The sequence below is a fragment of the Euleptes europaea genome, chromosome 5, assembly GCF_029931775.1.
Source record: "Euleptes europaea isolate rEulEur1 chromosome 5, rEulEur1.hap1, whole genome shotgun sequence".
NCBI lineage: Eukaryota > Metazoa > Chordata > Lepidosauria > Squamata > Sphaerodactylidae > Euleptes > Euleptes europaea.
In genome coordinates, this window is record NC_079316.1 from 30,097,656 (window position 1) to 30,117,892 (window position 20,237).

A 20,237-nucleotide genomic window follows, 5' to 3' on the forward strand; every position below is an offset into this window, starting at 1 on the left:
TCTTATTTCCCTATGTAATGCTGAAGGCACTAAACAGCCTACCCTGTGGGAAAGCATCCCATGGATAAGTGCTGGTGCTTCCATGCAATTAGGACACAGCAACTTTTAAAAAGCTAGGCAAACATTGAGGTTGTTGGATCTTGTTGGCTGATGCAGAACTGCACAGACATGTGGAAACCAGTAAATATCTGAGCAGCCATATTCTGAATAAACTATGTTGTCTAACTTCTTTTTATAGGCAATCTCACATAAAGCATATTGGAGTAATATGAAGATAGTTTCAGTAGGGTAGCCATGTTGGTCTGCAGTAGAAGCGCTAGAGTAGTACCCTAGAGACCAACAACATTTTTAGGGTATAAGCTTTCAAGAGTCAAAGCTCCCTTCATCAGATATAGAGTAATATGAAAATAACCAAGCAAGGATAACTGTGTCAAGATCCATACTTGACCAGTAGTAGCAAGGGACAGGAGAATAACAGTAACAGGTTTTCTCCTTAAATAGCAAAGTGCAGAAGTGCAGTACTTTATTCCATACGAAACTATAGCAGTAAAGTAACAGCAGTGCTGTTTGAAAAGATAATTAGAAAACTCTCAGATAGATAAACTGTAAGCCCTTGAGATATCAATGCCATTTGTGGCAAAATGTTTCAGTCTCAAAGGACAAAATTCATTACCTGAACAGCAAAGTCAATAAGTCCATTGATATTTAGAGCAGGTTCCATGAGATCAAAGATAAGTTGTATGTGGTGAGCCAGAGGAAGATGATATGATGTTCCTGAAGCAAAGCTAGTAATCTGTTCCAGAACATTGTTGGAAATCTGCAAAACAAACGGAACCACCAGCATATTAAACCATTCTAAAAGCTGGAATACAATTATGCCTGTAATCACAGTGAATGTTAGCTATTTTTAATTCATTTTCCCAAAGCTGCCAGCAATACAACACATTTCAACACATGAACAATAAAAAATAAGTTTTACTACTACTTTGTAAAAAAAAAAAAACACCAAAAAAACCCCAAATGTACTTAGTTGCTGTATTGTTTTTATGCATCTGCAACTTGCTGTTGCTTTGTTAACTGCCTTGATTCAAAGGAGATTTAAAGCTGTTAAACAAATAAATGTATTCCCTGTTAATAAGCCTAGCTACTCATTACACTCATAAGCCTAGCTACTCATTACACTCACCACATGAAGAGCCGTCATACCAAGTATGAAAATTCTGCAAGCTCCTCCCTTGCCACTCAAAGAAAGGTCCTTGCCTTGACACCACACAGGCAGGAGAAAAGGTGTTGCTGGCCTGCAAACACAAAAAGGAGTCTGGTGGCACCTTAAAGACTAACAATCTATCATAACATAAACTGTCGTTGGCTAGAGTCCACTTCATCGGACGCTGAAATGAAGGTGCTGAATGGGCTCCAGCCCACAAAAGCTGATGTTACAATAAACCTGTCATCTTTCAAATGTCACAAGAGTCCTTCATGTTTTTGATGCAACAAACATGGCTTCCCCACTGGAAACTGATGGCCTACAGGCTTTCATCTCAACACAGTAAGTTTGCTAGGGATAGAGTTGCTAGTGATGATCAGCTTCCTGGTGTCCTGGAAAGCCCTTTTTGACTCTTTTAATGCTAATGTGCAGTAGCCAATTGATGTACTGTATGTCCCAATGTTTGACTAAACAGCGTAAAGATGGAATCCTGTAGTTCACCCCTATATAAAGCTTGTCTGGCTAGAATTGTGACTTTGAGGAAATAAAGATTGGGTTCCTGAAAAAAGGCAGCAGGCCAGCTTCAACATCTAGGCAAGCATCTCCAGCTTTCTTTGACTGTCAGGAAGGAATGTTCAGAAAGCTAGTCAGATCCTTAACGGATTTTCATGCAGTGAATGCAACACACAGCTAGGACCTTTGTTTGTACTAACTCTGATGTGTTACTTAAAAGGATATGTGGACAATACTAGTGAGAACAATTACAAAATATGATTATAATATTCTACTAATAATGTGGTTGTGGAAAGTACTACCAAGTCACAGGTGGCTTAAGGCAACCCCATAGGGTTTTCAAGGCAAGAGACATATGAAGGTGGTTTGCCATTGCCTGCCTCCACGTCATAACCCTGGTATTCCTTGGAGGTCTCCTATCCAAATACTAACCAGGGCCAATCCTACTTAGCAGCCGAGATCTGACAAGGTCGGGCTAGCCTGGGCTAGCCAGGTCAGGGCTCAATTAATAATAGGTCATAATTAATGATAGGTTATAATTTTCTAGAGGCAAACAAAAACCCTTTTGTGGTTACAGAGAAAATCTTAATTCAATATACATTTCATGCTATTCCCTAATCCTGGAACAGTTTCCTCCTCAGTCCTACATCTCTTGTATGGCTCAGTAGTAGATTCATGCTTCCCAAGCACAGGACTTCATTCCCTGGCATCACCAGTTAAAGGACCAAGCAGCAGAGTGTTGGGAAAGATCTTTACAACTGGCTGGCAGTGCCTCTACATGGTCTCAGGCACAGAGAAAATACTGAGCTAGATGGACCAAGGCGGCTTCAGATATTCCTTTTTAACCATCCTTCATGAGCCTTCTCAGCAATATCTTTTCTGTACCAGCACAAAACTCTCCAGATGCTTTCTTCTGCCCATTAAGAGTCCACCCTGTTCTCATCCTTGTGTATTATGTGCCATCAAGTCACTTCCAATGCATGGCAACCCCATGAATTATTGACCTCCAAAATGTCCTATCATTAACACCATTGCTCAGGACTTGCAAACTGAGGTCACAATTTTCTTGATTGAGTCAATCCATCTCATGTTGGGTCTTCCTCTTCTCCTACTGTCTTCAACTCTCCCAAGCGTTACTGTCTTTTCCGTTGAGTCCCGTGTTCTCATGATGTGACTAAAGTACGATAGCCTCAGTTTAGTCATTTTAGCTTCTAGGTAGAATTAAGATTTGATTTGATGTAGAACCCACTCATCCTTGGTTGCCTCTTTATCATGCTGAGTCTCATCCTTGGTTGCCTCTTTATCATGCTGAGTCTTTCACTCTAGTTTTTGTCCTATTAATTTATATTTCCTATTAATGCTGTTTGCTTAAAATTAACAAGAGGAAAATGGGAAAAGATAATCATTTCAAAACAAACGTACCTGGCATGTCACTTGATGTTGATCAAAATAGGAGAGTTGCTGCAGTTTTGTAAACACCGTCTCTAAAGTTGGAAATGCTTCTTGCTTGTTCTTTCTTACTTTCTGTCCTTCGTCACCAGCTGAATTTTTTAACAGTTACATTTTTATAGTTAATAAGGTTTTCATACTTCAACAGCCTTTCAAAAGTACAGTTTACTGCCAAGTCCTAGCATAACACTATTTTTTTTTTGTACATATCCTGCTGTAACCCTTTCAAAATTAAGACTCAAACCACTGTCACACTGTGAGAGTAAGATGCCCTGTTCAGGAAAGCATCATGCCCATGCCCCCTCAAGAGTTCTTCTCAAGGAGTTTATACCCAATGCAATGAAAACACTGAGAAAAGAGAGATGAAGAGGTAGCACAAAATCTCATTTCTTCCATCTTTTATGAAACAAAAAAGGTGTTTTGTCGCATCTTAAAGACTAACAGATTTTATAAACCTACTACAATTAGGTCACCTGTCCCCTCATTTTGACATCTTCTAGCACTCTCAAATAAATATGTTTTAAAATGACTATACGCAAAAAAAGGCCAGGTATGTGTTTGAATGTCAGCTTTTTTACAGTTTTCTGGAGCATATATAGTTGTGTCCTTTGCCTTTTCTGCATTCCTTTCTAACGTTAATTTAGTGGAGATTGACAAAACATGAAATCTTTTTGCATGCAATCTTGCATGGGAAAACACCGAACAAAACCTCTGCATTTCATCCAGCACTCTGTTTAAAGAATAGCATATCTGGATTAGTTTAAACACATGCACATTACGATTTGTTCCATCAAGTTAAAGGTCTCAACTTCAGCATGGGAGTATAAATTTCTGTCATTTTATAGTGTACTTAAAGTTGTTTAATTTGTAACGAAACAACACAGCCATAAATTTAGTATGTGGTTTACATTTAACGATAAACACCAGAAATTTTTTGGCACTTTGAATAGGATGGTTCCCATATTGGGAGACCATATCATTAATAAATTGAGCCCTTCATAATTTTCTCCACACTATACTACATTCAAAACTACAGTAAACTCAGCAACCTGAATGCAGGTGATTACCGCTCATTTCAGTAGTGCTCTTCCTATTCAGGATTTTCAAGATATCTTTGGTGATCCTCTTCAGTTGATGCCTTGCCTCTTCACGTTCTTTGCCAACACCATAAAGGAGGATCATGCGCTGGTTACATTCGTGACTTGAAGATTCATCCTTTCAATCAAACAATAGAAAAACACATGAAATTAAATTCCCCAGATACTTTCTTGGTTTAAACAATGGGCCAAAAGTGAAACTGGTTAGAAGGTTAAAGATTAGCTGTCATGGGGATCTCCACGTTCCTTTCCCTTTAACATCTCACTCTATTCAGCCACAAAACCTTTTAGAACTTGCTTCTGAACACAGCTACTGAACTGATTGGTAAGGGAACCACTGCCCACTTTTTCCATGACAAGTCTCAGTATTTTCCTCATATTTGTTTTTGTTATAGTAATTAGATACAGTTCAATTTAAGACATTAATGTATGCATCAGGATTCACATGAAGAAAAAACTTTAACAATAAACATCTTGCACATGTACACACTCACAATGGATATACACATAATGCATACAGGTTTGTTTCAGAGGGTAGCCAATAGAACAGGTATATTTGAGTGCAGTAGCACCTTAGAGACATACAAGATTTTCAGGGTATAAGCTTTTGGGAGACAAAACCCCCTTCTTCAGATATCTTTGACTTCCGAAAGCTTAAACCCAGGAAATCTTGTTGGTCTCTAAGGTGCTACTGGATGCAAATCTAGCTGTAATACATATAAGGTTGGATCCTGACTAAACTGGCAATTTCCAACTTATTCCCCCTTCTAATGCAGATCCTCCACATGTTATTCCTCAGGGTCCCCTATGAACAGCAGTTCATGGAGATCAGTGGGCTGCTGTTGTAGGGGGGGGGGAATTCCACTCCACTGATGGAAAATTTAGTCTGGATCCACTCCATAGTCCCTCATGTATACACACAACATTTTCATGTTCTCTCACAGTCTCAGGACTTTAAACACTACTTGAGTCTTGTCCCCATCTTATCCAATGCCTCTCTAACAGCCCATTCCTGAGCCCAGCAGCGCATGGGCACAGAGTGGCCGAGGCTCCAAAGAAGTTTGGAGGCTGCTGCGAGCAGGAAAAAGGGCTTTTAAACAGTAAAAAATAAAAAGGGGGGAAGCCTCATAGAGAAAAGCGATGCTGCACCAGCAAGAGACGTCGCTGAGAGGTGGGGGGGGGCGTTCCTAGGCTGGAAGGGGTTAGGAAACTGCCTATCAGCAGCTCCACTCCAGAACGCCCCCTGGGATGACGGTGCGAGCATTTGCTGCTGGTGGGAGGCCGAGCTGGCATCCCAGGGATGCGCTGCCATGGCAGTCCAGGAAGGCCAGTGTGAGAGCCCCAACCCCGGCTTCCGTGCCATTCTTGGTGGCGGAAATGGCACAGGCACCAGCGCCACAGACGCTGGCAGAGCCACTTGAGCGCCTCCTGAGCTCTTTCAGCCTCAGAGCTCAGGAATGGGCTGTTAATACGTTTTTTTTTGTAAATTCAGAACTAATCCACATCAAACTCTACTGATGTCATGACAGAAAAATTAATTTTGTGGGTAGAATAAATGACAGAAAAGAAAGAACAGTAGACTTATCTGCTATCGAGAAGATCGGTTAATTGCATGAGAGATGTGGCAACTTTTGTCTTTATAGTGTCAAGAAAAAAGTAATCTTCATTTCCCCCTTTTTTAACGTGTGAAATGGCGGATAATAGCCAATGGCTGTTAAATCTAGGGAAAGGAAGTAGACTTCATCCTGAGAGGTACCAAGTTCAGGACCTGGTACCGGATGGAATTGTGTACTGTGAACAATAATGACCAAAATTCAAATAGCTATCAGATTCAACATATATATTAACTGGAAAGTTATCCCAAACGATGACATTTCACAAAAGGGAACATCTAGGGAAAAAAAGTGAGCTTTGTTAAAAGAAAGTTGAAATTGTTGAATCTCTTTACCATTTGGGGAGTATATTTAAATCCATTAACATAGAAGTTCATATAGATTGTATACCACAAATTGAGAAGAGCGGGAGAAGAGCGGTGGATGACAAGTTCTTAACGTTATTTACTAACCTGCTTGGCCATTGAAGCTTGTTTCCTACCTCCTACCCTATAAATATCTCCCAAGGCCAAACGTGAGTAAATATAATTGGCAAAACCGTTTATTTCACCTCTGGGGAAATGAGCTCGAAGAAACGACAACGCTCTTCTCCAGAGCAGCTAGGTCACAAAACTGAAAAGCAGCTGAAGTTAGATTACTACTGGAAAGAAAAGAACCGGGAATCTACTCCTATACCACTTAGCAACAAATATGCAGTGCTAGAACAAACCCCCACCCCTCTTGAAGATGAGAATGCTACATTTGATACTTCAAGAATTACACATTACAGGTGTGGAGGAGGAATGTAATCAGAGAATTGAAAAGCAGCCAAGTGACCTGGATATCCTCATAAAGCGGACATCCCTTATAACAGAAACCATTGTTAACCTTTATACGAAAATTGACCAAATTAACTTGAAGTTAGATGAACTAAAGACTGTGCTAAAAACTACTAGGGCAGACTGCCAAGGAGAAGGGAGACAAGACAGGAAAAAGTAACTCCCTGGGAAAGGAGACAAACAAATCCTGTTATATGAATACTGAACGAAAAACAAACCCTTCACAACGACCCCTTATAATCAACGAACGAACTGAGAATGACAGAAACAGCCGCAGATTACAACGGAACCAATTAGCCTTCCTTATTGGGAACCATGCGGCAAACTACGGCCAATGGAATAACAAAAGGGCGGTATTAAACTCTTTAAAAGAAATAATCCAGGGTGGTCTCAGGGAGGGTGAGATTCAGGAATTATATTGGCTCCCCAGCAAGAACTTCTATGAAAGACTCCTGATCACCTTCCGATCAAATTAAATGACATCTCTGCTTATGAGTAGAAGAGACTCCCTAATAAAATACCAAATTTTTATAACAAGAGTTTTTAAAGATAGTATCTGCCCTCCCCTATTCAAACTAAGAACTAAACATCCACTTAAGGAAGCCTTCACAGCTATTGGAAACACTCTGAAAAGGAGAGATGGGGAAATACCAACTGTCCTTGTGATAACAACTAAAGCAATTAATAAGCAAAAAACACCAGAAATGGAACGCCAGGGGCCTGATAATAGAGAGAAAACAACCAGCCAAACCCTCTGCAACCATTTAATTACTGACAAGCCTGAAGCAAATACGTCAGAAATGGAAATTCAGGGAGAATATTTATCAAGTAGCCCCTCCACTACACAATCCTCGATTCCACCCCTAGAATCATCATACTATTCAAATATGAATGGAAATAGCGGACCTTCAAAAATAACACCGACCTCACCCTATAAAGAGGACAACTCACAAGAAAGGGAAGAAGTCCAAACCACCCATAAATACCAACCTAGCCCCCAAAAAACTCCCATCAAGGTTAACATTTATGAAACAGCAATACAGGAGGAAATAGAAATTGTGACCCCCCCAATTCTCTTTACAACTATTTTCTGTAACAGAGATGAACAAACCTCAGACCATATCAAACCTCTTTCTCAAGAACTGAAAGATGCTGATGAAAAAGCAACAGTAGAAGGGGATTGTCATCAACCCCCTATAAAAGCCAACACATATATAAATCAAGTACCTCTTACTCTGCTTAATAATCCATGTGGCCCATCGGATACACCAGATGACCGTAGCCCGACTGTTACCACCTCTCCCCTACAATATTCAAAAACAGAGGACTGACTATCTGAAGTAGGAAATGGGAAGAACTTTTCTATCATTTCATGGAATATAGCAGGATGGAAAAGTAAATGCGGATACCAGGACTTCACAGACTACTTAACCTCATTTAATTGTATCCTTTTACAAGAAGCATGGTCAGAAACGGATGTGAATTTAAAAGGCTTCAAGTCATTCAACCTCCTAGCTACTAAACCCAGGCAAAAGGGTAGATACAAAGGTGGTCTTTCCATATTATTCAAACTAACCTGCAATTGTATACCCTTGGATCTCGGACCCTGTGCTTCTATTGCCCAAGCTATCGGCTTAGCTTTCCCTAAGATTCAATTAATCTAATTAATGTCTACCTTCCATCAACTAACGAAATCCTCGCTCAGTGGGATTCCCTCTTTGAGTTCATTACATCTTTATCTAAAAGACATCCAACAGCAGTCTTTGTTATAGCTGGTGATTTCAATTCTCGCTCAGGCAACAACCTCGATAAAATAATTTATTGGCTGGGCTATGATGAGAACGACCCTTTACCCTGGCCTTTGACCTTTACTCGTTTGTCTAAAGATAAAATAATTAACAGAGCTGGCCTTAGACTCTATGAATTCTGCATAGCTCAAAATATTATTATTCTAAATGGCCTTGGTCAATTTCCCAACTCAGATGAATACACTTTCTGGGCCCCTACTGGCTGTAGCGTGATCGATTATGGACTATGCTCCCTTGAAATATTAAAAAATGTGAAACGTGCAAATTTAGCATATCGCACTGAGAGTGACCATCTTCCCTTAGAAATATTTATTGATTTTACCCAAGGGAAAAACTATAACGATAAACGAAGCGACGAACCGGGAGGAGAAAAACTGAAACGGATCACATGGTCCATTGCAAATGAGACAGCAATGTCTTCCTTACTATACTCTGAGACACTAACTGCGCTGAGAGAGAAAATAATGAATGCACTTACTCCTGAAAATTAACCAATGTAAATCTAAAGTTGCACCCATAAATTGTTCAAGACCTAGAACACATTCCTGGTTTGACACCGACTGTTTAACCAAGAAAATACAGTTGAGGACAATATTGCATGACTACTGTATGTCAGGGGACCTTGATCACTATGCCGAATACCAAATGCAAAAAAAAAGCTTTTCGAGAGCTGATTCGGAAAAAGAAAGAGATATTCTTCCAAAACGAATCGAACCAACTATATTTAGCTTTTACCACAAATAACAGCAAACTATTTTGGAGGATGCTTTCCAGTAACATCAATAAAAATCAAAACCTATCAGCATCAACTATTTCCCCCCAAACCTGGATGGATTACTTTGCTTCCATCTATGCGGATAATGATTGCCCTCCACAAACCAATATAATCCCAGCTGCCCTTACTGACTCTCTTTACCCTTCATGGGAACCAGTGAGATCAGAGGATTTAAAAGATATAATTTTGAAATTAAAATCTGGGAAGTCTCCAGGTTTGGACGCGCTGCCTCCAGAACTCTTTAAAAAAAAATGCAGACTGGTGGACAGATCCACTAGCAAATATATTTACTACCATCAACAATTTTGGCTCTATTCCTAAAGATTGGCTAAGTGCAATAACAATACCAATCTATAAAAAAGGAGGATTAGACTGTCCCGAAAATTATCACCCAATCAGCCTTTTGAACATTATATCTAAAATCTATGCTAAATATCTAGAACAACGACTAGTTAAATGGACACAGGATAATAAAATCATTGGCCCTGAACAAATTGGATTTATAAAAGGATGTTCCACAGTGGACTACTGTCTCCTTTTATCTTGTCTAGCAAAAAAATATATGAAATCGGGCACAAAAAAAGTGATATGTTGCCTTTATAGATTTAAAAGAAGCTTTTGATTCAATTGATCGGAACCTTCTCTGGAACAAATTAGAGTCCCTGAACATAGACCCTCGCCTTCTATATCTCATTAAACAACTCCACACAGGTACCTTTTGCCAGGTCAAATTCTCGGATGAAGGCCACTTAACACCCAAAATGCCCACCTCAAAAGGAGTGAAACAAGGCTGCGTTTTAGCCCCGCATCTTTTTAATCTATTTTTAGCTGATCTTCCAAAGATTTTTAACTTAATTGATGGTAATTCCCCTAAGATTGGAAACCTGAAAATTCCACTGTTACTTTACGCCGATGATGCCGCTATTTTATCTTTTACAAGGGTCGGCTTATTAAGACACCTACAACTGTTCGCCGATTATTGTAAACATAACAAATTGCAAATTAATTATGCCAAAACCAAAATTCTAGTTTTCACCAAAAGCTGGCATCTTTCAAAATGGTCCATCGGGTGGCTTCTGTCTTGCTAAATGAGGATAACCATAACCTATATATTAGACGGAAATTTTCCATTTCTAGTTTTCCCCATCCCAGTTTCATGATTTTGTAAATTTATATTGGAGGATTTTAAAGTGTTACAGGATTACTTTCTGCTCAGTGCTGATCAATGATAACATTATTCAAATGTGCAAAGGCCTGAAGAAGTACACAGGGATGCCCTCTCTTTATTTCATACTAATACAACTGCCGCTTTAATGAACTGTTTTCTAAGTAAATAATAAAAAGAGCTCAGCGCTCAATGTATTCTGACAGTGATATATTACTATCCACAAACCAGAGAAAGACGTTTATTATATTAACGTGGCTAAGTTGCACAGCCTATTCCAGCCCTAAAAGCTTTTAAATTGCATTATGGAGAGAGAGGTTTTTTGTTTTTTTTTTGAAGAAGTGTTTGTGGTTCGATCTGCATTCAAAGACAAATATTTGAATCTACCAAAGCACCCTGTAAGCACCGCCCCACCAGCTTTTCTGAATCCACCACCGAGCAATGGGATTCCTTTTGCAGCTAATGATCTCTTTTTGACTTAAGTAAAAACAACAACAACAAGAAGAACCCTACTTGCTTCCTTTCAGGAGAGGTAAAAGGGCAGAAGCTTTCGCCCAGAATTTTAAACTGTCTGTATTTCAGCGGCTTAAATCACAGAACACCCAACGAACCAAACCCACTACTTCCTCTCATCTGTGCCTGACTCACTCATTTGGGCTTCTGTTGCATGGGACAAGGATTTTTGCTGAAAGGAGTCTACTAAATGAATATGACCATCATGCCTAGACAAAGAGGGGGAAATTGAACAAAGAACATCATTCCACTCCCAGCAAATGCAAACAAAGAAAAAGCAAAGGAAAATCCGAGTACTTCATAATTTTTACATCTGATTCAGGTAATTTAATTTATAATTATTGCCTATCTGTTCTTTCTGTGCTGCAGGCAGTGGTACGATTACTAAAAGTGAATTTTAAATGTGTACACTTAAATTCAGTACTTTTAATAAGGTTTAGTAGAAACCCAAAAGTATCTAAACAGACAAGCTAGGAAAATACTACAGTAATCCAGCAGCACCTTAGATATGAGCAGAACTCATGTCCTCCATAAGCTTTCATGAGTCAGATATCACTTCATCAGATGTACTCTATTTTACACTGATTTGTTTAAAACATTCTGAACGTTTTAAAACTGTGTTATATCTCTGCTTGCTCAGTCTCTTTTTAATCAATTTAATGTTAGGACAGCTAATAGAGTTTCTGATCTATAGCTTTGGAAAAGCACACTACCATAATTAACTTTTATAAACATAGCTAGATTGCAAGACTGAAACCCAAGTTGCATGTTTATAAACATTTTGACATCTCCAGATAATGTTCTTTACACATTTCTTGCAAACCAGCATCGTGTTCTCAGTTGTGGGAATATATTCTTCTTTAGCAAAACATTTAATGCAATGGCTTTCCTTCAAAATCTAATATAATTTAATGAACTTCCTTAGCTGGTGGTGGAAGACTGGTGCAAATATCATTCCCCCTTCCCCCATTTGGCGACATTTTCCACTGGAATCACAGCAGTGAGGTGGCAAGAGAGGGAGAGAGTGGATATTCACTTTCAGGAACTGAGGATGAGCAGCAAATTAGACAGTACAGCAGCTTGATCCATGACTCAGAAGATGCGCTAGGCCGATTTCCTGTAATGTGGTGGTGTTTGTGTCACACAAAAAATCCTGTATATCCCAGCAGGGTTTATTTCCAATCACATAATAGGGAATAAGTGGGTGAGAAGGGTAATCAAAAGCAAAAGAAGACTTCAACATCCCCTTCAGTCTGTCTGCATATTCTCCCCACACACAGACACACACACACACACACACACACACACACTTCACAGTTGATCAGAAAGGCTTCCCACTGTATCTGTTGACAGGATAAGGATTCTGGAGCCTTCCAAGAGTCATAAGGGTGATATGGAGACAAGACGGTTTTTCTGTAGCTGTATGAATACGTCATTGTGAGCCTTTTCATTTTGTCCAGTTTTGTTGCTAGTATTCTTTTCTTGTCTACCATTTTTACACAACTGGTTAGAAATTGTGTAAATTTAAATGCCAAAATTTCAGAGTGAGGAACATAAAATGGTGTGAAAACAAACATTTACAGGTTTGAAAAGGAAAAAAATGGGGATTTTGAAGTAGAAAAAATGAGACCACAAAATCAAGTAATGGTTGACTTTTTCCCCCCTAACAACATATTGGTCTTGCTCTACATCTGCTCTCCTGGGGATAAAGTCCAGGAGCCCAGAGAGGAGAGACACAGACACTCATTAAGGGCTCTCTGCTGCCCAGGTGCTGCCTGATAATTCTAATTTCAGCAGCCACTCTTCATTCTGTTCGTACTAAGATAACGGTCTCCAATGGTTCACCTAATTAGATATTATAGAGAATGTGTTCCATCATCAATACTCACCTTTCTCAAGGCAACATGTGGTCATTCAGGATCCTAATTTCAGGGGGCTGTCAAAAATAATTTATTTCCCCCCTCCTCCTCCCTCTGGAGACAAAGCCATTAGATTACTGCGGTGCACTTAATATTTAAAAGTGTGGGATCGTGGCGGCAGGCTTGATCCTCACCTTGCATGCCTTTGAAAACTGCCTGGAAACTTCAGCTACTTTAAAATTCAGCAGCCAAGCCATTGCCTGGGCCGGGATACAAAACTGATATCACCCCAGTGCTGAAAGATCTGCACTGGGTGCCCATCTGTTTCTGCTGGTTCTTACTTTCAAAGCCCTGAATGGCTTGGCCATGAAGAACCACTTCCTTTCATATTGTCCAGGCTGAGATCCTCCTCACAAGCCCTGCTCTCTGTGCCCCCCACCAGAGGTAGGGCAAGTGGCAACCTTGCCTATGGAATGCTCTTCCCATGTAGGCTCACCTGGTGCCTACACTTCCTTCTTTTGGGCGCCAGACCAAAACATTCCTTTTTACCCAGGCTTTTAATTAAGGGTGGATTTTCAATATTTTTTTATAGCCTGCTTTTAGCGTGAGAACTGTGTAGAACTTGTTTTAAACTGCTCAATGTTTTTGTTCACTTTTTATACTCTGGCTGGGTTTTTAATGATGGGTTTTAATTAATAATTTATGGTGCGTTATGTTTTTATTAGATTTTATTTTATAAGCTACTTCAGACAGGTCCCCTGGAGAGCCAGCATAGAGTTTTCTAACTAAATAACTGTATATAAAAGAAAGAAAAGAGCCTATGACCATACAGCTGTAGAAACTGCTCACATGGTCACAACAATGGAAAAAGGAGGGTTTCCAGATGAACAAGGAGAGCTCTACAGGTATACAATTGTTCCTATAGAATGTCTATTCATATCTTTCAAGCAAATGAACATACAATGAAGACAGAGGTCATTCATTCTACCCCTAAGGTCATCTGAATAGGGCTATACCCTCTGTCATTCACCATCCCTATGTATATAATCACACACCTGTATTACATATGGGGAAAGATGATCGATATTTTACGTTTTCCATAACCAGAAATCTATTCAATATTTAATGTAAAAAGATATCCCATCATCCAAAATAACAGGAATTTTAGATGTGATTGGGAAATACACAGAACCATTCTCAAGATGCGGTCACATTGCCTTCTGATCTCAATTTCATTTTGTATGAAGAATCCAAAGATTCCACATAAACATTCCATTCTAAAAAAATGCAAGTATGCAAGGCAAAGTCTGTTGAAATAGTCCCTTCAGGAGAGTTCATAATTTCATTCAACTAGTCCACAAAGCCTAGCCAAGTAATCTCTGATCCCTGCGTTCCAAACAAGCATGGAAGGCTCAGTATTCTGTTCAGCAACAGAGAAAAAGGTAACATACAGATCCAGAAATTCTTTGCAAAGGTAAGTAAAGTATTAGGAGGGAACTAGAATTCAACACTATATTTTCCAGCATTAAAGCCATCTAAGCTAAAAGCACTTTTAGTGATTCACTTAACTTATTGATGGTATGAAATAATTTCCACTTCCCAAGTACCACCATTCTTCCTGGTATGAACAGGTTTTAAATTTTTGTATTTGGGTTTACTTTCCAAATCTTCAACATTTCAAATATGTCCACCGTTTGCATTTAAAACCGGTTGTTGTTGTTGTTTTACTTTATTTCTTTTTAGTATTTCCCTTTGATGCTGGCATGCTCATAAAACAATGAGGATGCACAAAATTAATGTAATTTTTTTCTTTCAAAATTGCACGTCAGAGGTCAGACCCTAGCCTAAGACTCCAGTACTTTTTTTTTATCAAACATGCAAAATAAGGATCAAAATAATTAAGCTTCATGATATCTCATAACTTTTACATAGAATCTGACCATAAGAAAATGTCCAGAAATGTTGTTGTTTTGCATGCTAAAGTGTAATCAGAATTAATATTCAATTGTTCATTGCTTCAAGTTAAATCAATTGTTCATTGCTTCAAGTTAAAACATGCCATATCTTACAATACCCCTTGGGGCACCCCCCATCAACTGTTCAATTCAATATGAACATTTTTAAAAGCAAGACAAATAAGATTTCAAGACTTATTCATAAATATAATAATTAAAGAATATATAAATATTCAATTTTGTTTTGATTTCACCCAAGGTAAGAACTGTAAAAGAATATTTTTCTGCATATCATTTTTGCAGCTTAATTGCAATTCACAATAATGAACTGAAACTTCTTACTTAGACAGTCTGCATACTGAAGGACCACCTGCTCCCATATGAATCTGCTCATTGGTTATCATTTTTTACAAGAACCCCTGTGCATCTGTCTTCAGAAATAATTGGAGGGGGGGATAGATTTATGGCAATGCTTCAACTTTGGAATTCTCCCCCTTCAGCAATTCACCTGGCACCCAAGTTTGCTATGCTTTAGATGCCAGGAACAAATTCTTTCAGGTGGGCAGCCATGTTTTTTCTGCAGTAGAAAAACAAGATTCAACTCCAGTAGCATTTTAGAGACCAACAAGATTTCCATGATAGAAGTTTTTGATACATATCTGACAAAGGAACCTTTGACTCTCAAAAGCCTACACCCAGATACTAATTCTGTTGTCTAGGTAGCTGGCTGAATACGTGTGAACAGGCATGTTTGTGTTTCCTTTTTCCTCAATTGCTCATAGTACATTTATATTTCTCTTTTGATGCTTTGGGTCCTGTTGCAGCTTATAGTGATACTGGCATCTGTTTGATCATTTGGCTCTTTATTATATAAGACTATATTTTATTCTCCGCTGCTACCACATTACCTGGATCTTCTCTATTTTATTAATATGTGTCTCAGGGATTCACTCTTAGCTGCCTTGGGTAGTTTCAATAGGTAGCCTGGCATACAACTGTTTCAAGACGATAGACCATGCTAAACAGACCAACCATCACATTAAGCATGGCGAGTCCTTTTTGGATAATCCTGCCTTCATTCTATGAGGTTTAGGTGTGTGCAACAATTTTTACAGTGTTTTTCAGCTTCGGGTTTATAAAACCCAGAAATCTTTAAAAAAAATCCGTAAAGCTCAGATTTTTTGAAAATTTTGGGGTTAATAAACCGAAAGCCGAAAAATACCAAAAAACCCGAATTTTCAGATCCGCCCCACCAGCTTTTTTCGGGGTTCAAAAGGCTGGCAGGGTGGATATAAAATCAACCCACCCCACCTCTTCTCCAGAGCCTGGAGAAGTGGCAGGGGTGGATTTCTGTCAGTTCTGCCCCCCTGGCCTCCTCCGGACTCCAGAGAAGGCCGGCGGACGGATCTAAAAGCAATCCAGCCCCGTTGCTTCTCCAAAGCCAAGAGAACTGGTGGGGGGTGGATTTCTGTCAGAAGTAGATAAGAAGGGGAGAGGGGAGGAGAAAATGGCAGCAGGCCAAAGCTGCACAAATACTGCCGAAATATTTTTGGCTCCCTTTATTGCTGCCTTTTTTTCATATTGGTAAAAAAAAAAAAAACCAAAAATACCAAAAAGTTATCTTTTGGGGTTTTTTTAAATGTTGGTATATCAATACGCACAGCCCTAATGAGGCTAATAAAAGTAACTGCTTTTCTATTTATTTTTTTATCCAGCCAAAATTGACACCAGAAAAACAGGTTTACTGTATTCTTAAAAGTGTTAGAATTACCAATATAGGATAATCTAAAGCTGTGGGGAACTCATATTAGAACTGTATTTGTATATCAAATCAACCACTTCAGTGATAGAGCCATTAAAGTCTGTGGAATTTTCTTTATTTGGATCAACCACCAGATGGCACCAGCAATATACACAACAGCTGCTGACCTCAAGAAATTCTTCACGGTATTCTTGGGGTCAGATTATACATGAAGCAGATGATAGTGAACTGATCCCCTAACAACTTGCATTTTTAGTTAAAAGCAGCCAATGTGAAGGAGAAACACCAAATTGAATCAGAAGAGCAGTGTTGTGGGAAGATGGGCTTAATGTTGCTGCCCCTTGCAGTTTTCCTAACTTAAAATGCTGGGGGAGGGCTGATTTCAGATGGATGCACAGTGGAAGAGGAAGTGAGCTGGCACTCTCTCCAAATGCAATCACACACTCACCAGCTGCTGCTGCTACTATGCAAATACCCTGTTGCAGCTAAACAACAGCTCCAGAGGAAACTATCTATTGGACAAATGACATGGAGAAGGAAGATTATACCCTCATTCTCCATGTTATGGCTCAGATCCAAATCAGGAAGTCCCCATGCTGTTGTTGTTTTTAATTGCTAAGACTCAATTATGGATCTTCTATGTAATGTGTATTGAGCCCCTTAACACAGCAGGTTTAGGATCTTGTAAATAGACCCATTTATGGGTGGGCTCAGATTATTTTGACAAAGTACCTCGGTGGAGCCATCCTGAGAAGTAGATCTACATGCAAAGAAATATTTCAGCTTGAGGTTGTGGTTGCCAAAACAAGTGACAGCCATTTGTTAGCATCCTCTATTGTTTATGCAAAGAGATGTGACACCTTAGATACATGCTGCAGATTATGTGGTACTCTAGCTTGAGACATAACTACAATGTGGCTCAAGAAATTCCCCAGCTAAAACTAAGCTCTACTGATGAATTTATCACTGAATGAAATAATTGCTGGAGGATGTTACAGATGGGATGCGGAATGCATCAGATCTCTGAAGCTAAGCAGGGTCGATACTTTGATGAGGGGGCCACCAAGGAAGACTCTGCAGAAGAAGGCAATGGTAAACCACATCTGATTCTCACTTGCCTTGAGAGCACCTTGCTGGAGTAAGCCCTAAGTCGGTTGCAACTTTATAGTACTTATGTACCTACACTGCTGATATTTTCCTTTTGTTTTAGGAGGAAACAAAAACACAGCTCAATGGAACCAGAGTATGATCCTCCTGGAAACGTCAGCAACTGCAGCAGTGATAACAAGACCAGCCAAGTTCTCTTTCCCTTGCTGTACACTTTTATTTTCTTCATAGGAATCATTATGAACGGATTGGCCTTGGGAGTGTTCTTCCAGATTTCCAGCAAGTCTAATTTTATTGTCTTTCTTAAGAACACGGTGATTTCTGATATTCTCATGATCCTGACATTTCCATTCAAAATTCTCAGTGACGCAAGACTGGTCTCCTGGGAGTTGAGAGGGTTTGTTTGCAAGGTGTCCCAGGTCATATTTTATTTCACCATGTACATCAGCATTATTTTCCTGGGCCTCATAACTATTGATCGCTACTTGAAAACTGCCAAACCCTTCCAATCATCCACCACTGGCAATGTGTTGGCTGCTAAGATTCTGTCCATATTTATCTGGATATTCATGTTCTCTGTGTCACTACCAAACATGATTCTGACCAACAAGGAACCAACACAGGAGATGGTGAAGAAATGTGCTGATCTGAAATCTGATTTTGGGTTAATATGGCATGAAATTGTTAACTATGTTTGCCAGTTTATTTTCTGGGTTAACTTTGCCATCATAATCGTATGCTATACACTCATAACACAAGAACTGTACAAATCCTACAAAAGAACAAGAAGCATGGGAAAGGCAAACAAGAAGACTGTGAATATCAAAGTTTTCATCATCATTGGTGTGTTTTTCATTTGCTTCGTGCCTTTCCATTTCGCCAGAATTCCTTACACCTTGAGCCAAACAAGAGATGTTTTCAAATGTTCCACTCAGAACACATTGTTTTACATAAAAGAGAGCACTTTATGGCTGACTTCGCTGAATGCCTGTCTAGATCCATTTATATACTTTGCCCTCTGTAAATCCTTTAGAAAATCACTTCAAAAGATACTGCATAAGTATTTGATTAAAACAAGGGGCGATCAAAACATAGAAACAATGGATGATGAGGAAACACCGATATAGACCAATGAGAGGTCCATATAATGTAGCCAAAATCATTTTGCAGACCTTTCAATACACATATTGGTCCTAACTAAGAACCTGTTTTCCTCCCACTTTTCCATTCATAAATCTTTCAGAATCACACATCATTCATGATAGTAGCAACGACCAGTTTCTGAATGTGAGATCTGTCCAGTATTACTACTGCTGTGTTTTGTTTTAAAACTGTGACTATGCAAACTGAGAAAAACTGAAAGGTGACAGAGTAAAGAGTCCAATGTACTCATGGTAAACAGTGCAAGACATTTTTATGCATTCATTTTTAAAGGTAAAGGTAGTCCCCTGTGTAAGCACTGGATCATTACTGACCCATGTGATGTCATAGCCCAACGTTTATTAGGCAGACTATGTTTACAGGGTGGTTTGCCATTGCCTTCCGCAGTCATCTGCACTTTACCCCCAGAAAGCTGGGTACTCATTTTACCGACCTCGGAAGGATGGAAGGCTGAGTCAACCTTGAGCCAGCAACCTGAACCTGACTTCCATCGGGATCAAACTCAGGTTGTGAGCAAAGCTTCAACTGTAGTACGGCAGCTTACCACTCCGTGCCATGGGGCTCATTTTTAGCCAGATGTATATAAAGAAAAAGAAAAAGAAAGGAGGTGAAGCTACACATACTGCAAGAAGTATAGATATACTGTTCACATATTCATACATGAATCAAAATCCAGTTGTATAATTTCCCACCAGGGAAGTTGGAGGTGCTACTGGTACTTGTACATTTCAGCTTCCAAATAACAAGGATTCAAACTTCCTGTGCTAATGTGGAAGGAAACAAGCATACCAAGAGAATATTTCAAAGATTTGTATTACAGTCTGGGTCCCTAACATGAAATTATTTTGGATTGGATCCTATTAGCTTTTCCAGTAGTGTAAGAGGGAAGAGAGGTTATCTAGTGTAACTGCCTTTCTCACTGCAGAACCCAATTCACCATAGCTTCTTATACACATGGGTCCCAAGGTCCTCTGCATAATCTTTAAGGTGTCAAAAGGAGTGATGCATAAGCAGAAATCTGGTAAATTCTGCCCCTTTATATTTAAAAGTTAGACTCTTGAATGAAAGTTTCATGGCTCAAAATGCATTGGAAGATTAAAAATCATGTTCTGCTACATATTTTAAAGTGTTTTCAGTTTCTCTCATCTGTGTTTTCAGTTTTTCATGCTACCCTTCCCCCATACACAGACAAATTCCCCTGGTGCTTTCCTAGTGTTCAATGCACTCAAGGTCACTGCAGCTCTTCACCAAATAGTCTGTTCACTAAATATTTCAATATTGTACATTAAAACTGCTTCACAATGATTTATGAACAGAGCATATAGAAAAGTTACTTCCTTTTTTCTGAGTTATATCAGAATGAATATTTTACTTTTTTGTTACACACTTCTGTAATAGTGAACAGCAGTGTAAACCAAGCCATTATAACTAGACT

The 20,237-nt window shown here is 39.2% G+C and overlaps 2 protein-coding genes across 2 annotated transcripts in view; one reads left to right on the forward strand and one right to left on the reverse strand.

The window, feature by feature from the left end:
- MED12L (mediator complex subunit 12L) overlaps positions 1 to 20,237 on the reverse strand; it is a 208,297-nt gene that overhangs the window by 56,839 nt on the left and 131,221 nt on the right. The window contains 3 exon segments of the mRNA XM_056849403.1: positions 674 to 817; positions 3,143 to 3,261; positions 4,237 to 4,384. Of these exon segments, the coding sequence (XP_056705381.1) occupies positions 674 to 817; positions 3,143 to 3,261; positions 4,237 to 4,384 (411 nt within the window).
- P2RY12 (purinergic receptor P2Y12) lies at positions 17,761 to 18,768 on the forward strand. Its single transcript, XM_056849395.1, has one exon. The coding sequence runs from the start codon at positions 17,767 to 17,769 to the stop codon at positions 18,766 to 18,768; it is 1,002 nt and encodes a 333-aa protein (XP_056705373.1). The 5' UTR covers positions 17,761 to 17,766.